Here is a 7,541-nt window from a genome sequence, read left to right as displayed (position 1 = left end):
CGTAAGGTCGAGGTTTGGCAAAGTATGGTGTAAAACAACAACAGCTCCTCCTACAGTCACAGAATATTATATAACACCTGCCGGCTCTTTCTGCAGTCTGCTATGCTTACAATTAAATAGTTCCCGAACCAATAGGAGTCTGTTCAGGCTCCATCTACAGGTTTTAGCTGTTATCGATTGGATCTAACCAGGAACAGGTGAAACTTTCCTCTGAAACTATTTTTCTGTTCCTCTTGGCTGAAAACTTAAGTGTCCATCCTGTTCCAGATGACGGGAAGGATGTGGTGATGATAGAAAAAAAAAACTATTTTCAGTGTATGAAAATAAGTATTAGTTTTTATTGCATCGAGTTAAAAATCACAATACTGAACATGAAATCAATAAACTAAGCAAGCAGAGCAGACTTCATGTTCACTGAGTCACAGCTTGCTTCGAACAGAAAGTACAGAATGAGGCAGGAGCAGCTTTAATTTCAGGAGGAGGATTAGAACAAGGCGGTATTAAACTTTTCTGGTGATGAATACTGGGAGAGAGAAGCTGCATTCTGGAAACAGGTAGGAATCTCTGATAGCAGCATATTACAACAGCCTCAGTTCATTTGCACAGATCCTACCCATGACGATGCTCTGTGCTTCACATCCATGACCTAGAATATAGCAGTTCAGGGTGGAGGACATCTGAAGGTCACACTGCACCCAGCAGCAGCAGACTGAGCAGTGAGGGTCTTCAAGCAGAGATGTTGCTATCGCCTTTAGCATCTCTAGACATGAGAAAAGTCAGAGTTCTGAAAGCTCCACTCTGTTATCACTGTAACATCCACAACACTTGTAGCGTGTGCCAACTTTCAGGGACTTTAGTGCATTGGTAGCCCCATAAACACTCGAGTTGTCATGGAGACACATTGACCTTTGTCAAATAAGCGGGAACAGTTGCATCACTGAGGCCTTGAGAGTGTGGGAAAGGTTCGCGTGGGTTAGTTAATCTGAGCGGTAAACCAAGATGGCAGACAGATTCGGACGCAGGCTTCCCCTCGAGCTTTTCGGCACGAGAAGCCTCCATCTGCAACATTACTGAGAATATTTACGATCACCTTCAGCACAATACAGCTGAATCTATTCAAACTGTCTAATAATTGATTTTCATTTAAATTTTCTTTAACGTCCTCGCCAGACCACTGCTGATTTTCAGAGGTGGGGTTGTGTGAAGCAGACCAACACAGAAATACAAAGATCTTTTCACTCAATGATTGACTAAAATGAAACATGTCCATGTCACTGCTGCAGCTATGCCTGAGGGTTACTAGCCAGGTGGTGCTAAACTCTGTCCAATTCTGGCAGAATCCCAGGAAAAAAAATAAGAACACAGAGAAAAAAGTTCTACTGGGATGGAAATACTGAGCGCCGGTGCTGGGATATCAGAGAACCCAGAAAGAAAAGCCAGGAGGTCAAAAGGTCAGCCAATTTATAGAGACGCGTCACAAAGTTTAAAGTTTAAACCAGCTCACATATGGTTTGACTTTAGCTCAACACATCTCCTTTATGTTTTAGTTTTTTTTTTTTTAACAACTGTAGTTTAAGATTTACAGTTTAATCCACCTTACTGACCCACATCAGATCCATAACTAACACTGCACATACATAAACCCACCCACACGCTTTGTATGTACTATGGAAATCACCATAGCAAATTGGTCCTCATATTATTCCACTGCAGCTGCCCTGTTAGAGCCAATATAACTGCAGCAAAGCTGTTATGACGAATTAGAAATGAAACTGACAGGAAAGCTTCAAAACCGAGCTTACAAAAACAGGAGTCATTTTATTTTAACATACAGTGTTACAATGGCAACCATTTCATCTCTAGATTAATCAGAACTAAAAAAAAAAAAAAAAAAAAAAAACACTCTGACCAGCTCAGATACTAATGATTTATAAGTACTCAACACAACCCCAACTCTAAAAACGTCTGATGGGCTTGAAGTGAAGCAGACATATATAATTATATTGCAACAAGTAAAAATCTCAGTAACATCTTTTTATCCACAATTGAAGGCCTTTTTGTGCAAAAACACAAAAGTAAATCTGCCTGTGTTGGACTGAGCTGAACGGAAGCAGGAAGCAGTAGAGATATGTGAGAAGGCCTCAGTCATGTGGATGCTGCAGTTTCGGTCACTCCTGTTTGACCTCTCCCTTTAACTTCCTCTTGATCCGGGAGTACGGGCTCAACGTGTCGTCCATGATGAAGTCATACAGGACCCTCACCCAGGACGTGTACTGCGGCAGGTCATTGTAGTACTCAGGAGCCATCTTCTTCACCTAGAAGACAGACGGAGAGTCGGGTTAGAACCATTTCATTTCTTCGTCAGACCGAGCCATTGCTGAGGTTTCATATCATTTCATATTTTACGTCATTCAGTTGTCAGGCTGATTGTCGATTTACTAGGGGTGCACAAATAAGTCCAGATTTCCTTCATTTTGGGAGATGAGTGGTTGGTCGATATGTGAGCCCAATCTTATCTAATTTGCCCAAGGTCTAAAACAACAAATCTATCACTGTCCTCTTTGACTGTTAGCCCCGCCCACCAGGTCATATCTGCATGTTTGCAGTTAGTAAAAGTCACCCTATTGTTGATAACTCAGCAACTTTCTTGCTGTATTTAGTATAATTTCAGACAAAAAAGAAATCAGTTTGAGCCAAAACTCAGAATCAACAAGTCAGACTTTTTAAACAGCGGAAATAATCAGGGAACACAGATTGAAGATTTCTGGCTGATCACTGATTACCAATCTTTAAAAAACCTTACTAATTCTGATTTTGGCCAACTTTTTCTTTTTGTCTGAATTGTTGATACATATAGCAGGAAAGTTGCTGAGTTGGCAACAGTGGGGTGATTATTGTCAGCTGGCTGTGAACATGCAGATATGTCCTGGTGGATGGAGCTAACAATCAACTCACTCTCACTCACACTCTCTCTCTCTCTCTGTGGTAGAAGGAGAAATCATTTTTGGAAGGGTGTTAATGTAATGTATTGTGTGGTGTATGTTTAGTTTTTCTGTTTGTTTTTTTTTACTGTTACATAGTTTGTGATACTATGTCGATTATTTATTGAAAAATAAATGAGCTATTAAAATCTCTCTCTCTCTCAAGAGCAATGGAGGACAGTGGAAGGTTTTTAGACCTTTGACAAGGCAGATAAGATCGGCTTCACATGCAGGGATCGGCCGATCAGCAATCTCCCAAAATTAAGGACATCGGGACCAATTTATTGGTGCATTCCTAATAAATATGAATAGATCATGTAACAAACTAAGATAAACTATGAATAAAAAGAAGCAGAAAGAAGTATAAATTCATATAGATATTCCTCTCAGATGACTGTTGTAGGGCTGTACTGACCAAAGGAAGCCTTCGCCCTGGGATGCTGGGGAAGTCGTGGTGCTCATTGTGGTAGCCCACGTTGAAGGTGAGGAGGTTGAGGCAGCCGTAGTACGAGTATGTTTCATGGCCCTTCAGGAACATGTAGTGCTCAGCGATGAAGTGGCCAGAAATGGGGTGCAAGCCCATCCCCAGCATGGAGCCGGCCAGCATGTAGACCACAGGCTTGGCCCCCCATGTCCAGTACAGCAGGACGTCAAAGCAGAGCTGCACAGCCACGTTGGTCAGCTCCAGCTGGCTGACTGGTTTGGGGTTGATGCAGAGCGGCCGCACAGCGTAGAACAGCGGCTGCAGGATGATCCAGACAAACTTGCGGAGGCGGGTGCAGAAGAACCAGCCTTCGAAGTCGGTGGGGATGTCCACGTCGATGCCGTCACCGCCCAGGTAGCGATGGTGGTCCAGGTGGTAGCGCTTGAAGGAGGCCGAGTATGGCAAACCGATGGGCAGGTTGGCGAACATGGCGAAATAGCGGTTCCACATAGCTTTGTTGTTCCCGAAGGCGGTGTTGTGCGAGATCTCGTGAATGGCCAGGGTCATGGAGTGGTTGATGCAGCTGCCAAACGCGTATGTCCAAAACAGAACCCACTTCCAGTCCAAGTCTTTGACCAGGTAGAACGCCAAGAACTGGATCCCCACCATCATGCACACAATCCACTTCAGCCTCCGATCTGGACCCATCAAGGACTTGATTTCTGGATATTTAGCTGAAGGACACAAAAACCCAAAAGTGTGAGTGTAAAGACTAGGCCTGTCATAACAAACTTTGTGCGACAATGAATTGTCCCAGAATTTCCTATAATAATAATAATAATAATAATAATAATGCAAAAACACATTCTCAGAGATCAGTAAACTTATATTTCTAATGAACATTTAACACTGGAACTGGAAGATATCTTAAATATCCGAAACAACAAATAAAATAAATAAGGAAGTCTTTATAAACAAAATTATCCTTCAAAAGCGGGCTTGTTTAGACAAAAACCCCAGACTGAATACTTTTGTCATCCAGTTTTTGATAGAAAAAGAGGTAAAGAACAATAAGTCATACAAATGTGAATTATTAAGGCTGTTCTAATTTATCATCTAATTAATTAATGTATTATTTATTCTGACAGGCCTAGTTACAAACACATATCTTCATGCCATAATAATATCAGCCATGTTGTACTCCCTCACTAACATTGACATCTTGGAACCCATAGCCAGGCTCTACAATAAAGCCTAGAAAACTCTTACCATCGTGCTAAACTCCTAACAAACTTCCTAGTTCAACTCATCACTGTACAGTTCTTTCTTCTTCAAATGCTTTAATTTTTCAAAATTATGTTATGTACAGTGATATTAAGTTGTATTTTCAGATTTTTCATGGTACCAATGATATAGCTCTTTCTGCTCCGACATCTGTTTGAAATGGTAACTCCACTAGGTCTGGTACAAGTGGACACTTGCCACTACCAGCTATTAAAAACTGTTACAGCCAGAGATCATTTTTCTGTGTAAACATTGCTTATAATAAGTCTATAATGTATATTAATGTGATATGATGTGGGATATCTGTGTGTTTTCATGTTTTGCAGAGCAATAACTCGCTGTAAAACAGCAATTATGCTGAGTCAGAGCAGATTTCTTTTAATCTTTTCCTGTTTAAATAAGTTCACGTCACAACAGAACCAGTCGGCTCAAAGCAGAACCAGAAGGCATGTAGAGCTAGACATCCTGTTGCTCATCCTCTCCATAACCCTGAGGTGCATTATGAGAAGTAATAACTCAGCTTTAATGTTGACTCAAATTGCTGGATTTGTGACTTTAACAACCTGACCAAACCGCCCCATAAAGTGAAATAAACTTTATTGACTTGGCTTCATTGGAATCGGGTTGAACTGTATGTGCTTGGATGTTAATTGTGACCATACAATGTGATTCTACGTGACAGCATGTGAATCTGACCGGTGAACATGAGATGGCAAATGCTGTAATAACCTGAATACATACAAAACAAATGACTTGTTTCTGAATTCTCGAATAAAACCCATCCATGGATTTCCAACTTTGAGGAATTCTGTGAACATGCCTCGACTTTTGCCCCATCCATCGTCTTCCAGGCCTGCATGTGGACATAACATCTGTGGAGCAGTGCCAGATGTCATGGCCTGCCTGGCCAGTGGCTCGGCCCGACAGCCGGACTACTTTTGTCTATGAATGGAAGGACAACTGTTGTATAGCAACCGGATGGACGTGGAAATGTTAGAAATCCCAAAACTTTACATAGATTCAAATGACCTTCTCTCCCATTTGAGCCCGTGAAATATTACTGAAATTACCCTCATACATTTATGCTGCGGTGCTGACGTCTCTCTACCCGGTGAAAATGTTACTTTAGGGAGTGGTGCCCTGACGTCCTGTAGCGGAGCACAGCAGTAAAGGCAGATTTATTCCTGCGTGACGGCTTTTATATAAAACATGGCATTGGTGAACTGCCATGTTTGTAGAACATACAGGACATGAAGCTGGTAGCAGATACGGGGGCGGCTGTGCGTCTTTCAAAAGGGCGTTAACCGTTAACCACCGTAAAATCCAACTTAGGCTCAGTTAGCTTAAATCGGAGGAAACGGGACCGTTAGCTTTCCTTATCTGCGACGGCAATCAGATTTTTCAAACTAAAAGCGTAGCTTGTCACACAGATACACAATATAACCCAACATATATTTACAAGACTATTAAACTAAGTTTAAGTCATTCGAAGTTTACTTTTTGTCATGTGGAAAGTTGCTAACACATAAGCTAGCTCACCCAGAATTTCTTTTCTTCTGTCTGCGTGCGGCTGGTCCGTGTAGACCCACTCGTAGTCCTCACGGCCCACTCGGTTCCCCATCTTCTCTAACGCTGTATGCAGCCGCTCACCGACACCAACAGCTTTGTTGAAAGTCAGAAGATTGTGATTAACTAGGAGCGTCCGAGCGTGCTTCTCTCCGCTAGCCCTGCGCCAGTCTGAGGCCCCTCCTCCCTCCGGGTACTCGCTACGTAACTTGTTGCTTTTCTGTTACCTAACCTGGATTCTTTGTGTGGTTTAAGTGTCTAGAAGAAAATGTAAATATAAGGAGCCGCGAGTACAGTTCATATTATGTGCCAATGAACTTTGCTTAGTGTCATATAGAAGTAAAACTCGTTACATAAACTTCAGAAGCAGACCGTGGCCTCGACGTCTTGGATACTTGAACGTTCTAAAACATGTCTTTATTGTCCGGACCTGCTGTAGTTTTCTGGAGTCATACAACAATATCGTTGGGTAGTTGCTAACTTCAGGAAGTTGAGTCCCAGTGATGTCTTGCCATGTCTTTACACGCTTTTCTTTACACCTTCAGCCTTTTTTTTTACAGTTGCTAAATGATGGGACCTTCTACATTATATATGACTCTACTCAACTTCTCACGAAAGATGAGCTACGATAGCTTCCAATTGACGATGAGAGGTGTCAGTTTGGGGAAGGCTGGGGGTGCGGGGTTTGCTCCCCGAAGTGGCAGCTTAGGCAAACGGTATGGTGGGTCAGGTTGCCTAACTGTGTCATTTGCAAATGTGTTTTACAAAGGAGGAAAATTAACTATTCTTTCTGCTTCACATGTCACATTATTAGCCTGTTTATTTCATTCAGGCAGCTAACTGGACAAGGCACAAGTTGGTTTATTCAATCAATAAGAATAAAAGTTCCTTTATTTCAGTAACATTAAATGAAACGCATCACAGTAGACCTCAACCTGATTGGCTGTACCCCAAAAAGAGGAGATAAGGAAGACCATAGACATAATATAAGAGTAGACCCCGCATTGGCCGCTCCGGCGCAGGAAATACGGCGGCCATCTTGGAGCGGTATACCCTCTACTTTGCTCAATCTAAACAGCAGAAGATGCCTCAGCACTGAGGGATATTGTTGTTCGGATGATCTATGGATTATTGATGTGAGGGCTCCACAGACAACATTTCACAAGTAAGATGGACATATTATTGTGTATATATTGTGATTAGAATATTACTTTACTGTATTTATGTCCACCGGCGACATACCAGCTAATATTAGCTACAGTGCTTGGTGTAATACGGGTTCAGCC

At 42.1% G+C, this 7,541-nt stretch overlaps 1 protein-coding gene across 1 annotated transcript; it reads right to left on the bottom strand.

The window, feature by feature from the left end:
• Positions 1 to 311: 311 nt before the first annotated feature.
• degs1 (delta(4)-desaturase, sphingolipid 1) lies at positions 312 to 6,458 on the bottom strand. Its single transcript, XM_007575514.2, has 3 exons — positions 6,229 to 6,458; positions 3,397 to 4,139; positions 312 to 2,315 (listed from the first exon to the last, which is right to left on the bottom strand). Exons 1-3 carry the CDS (start codon positions 6,308 to 6,310, stop codon positions 2,169 to 2,171), a joined length of 972 nt encoding a protein of 323 aa, XP_007575576.1. The 5' UTR covers positions 6,311 to 6,458; the 3' UTR covers positions 312 to 2,168.
• Between the last annotated feature and the right edge of the window lie 1,083 nt (positions 6,459 to 7,541).

The sequence above is a fragment of the Poecilia formosa genome, unplaced genomic scaffold, assembly GCF_000485575.1.
Source record: "Poecilia formosa unplaced genomic scaffold, Poecilia_formosa-5.1.2 Scaffold380, whole genome shotgun sequence".
NCBI classification, from domain to species: domain Eukaryota; kingdom Metazoa; phylum Chordata; class Actinopteri; order Cyprinodontiformes; family Poeciliidae; genus Poecilia; species Poecilia formosa.
The sequence above is the reverse complement of the archived record's forward strand: the minus strand, read 5'-3'. Positions and strand labels throughout refer to the sequence as shown.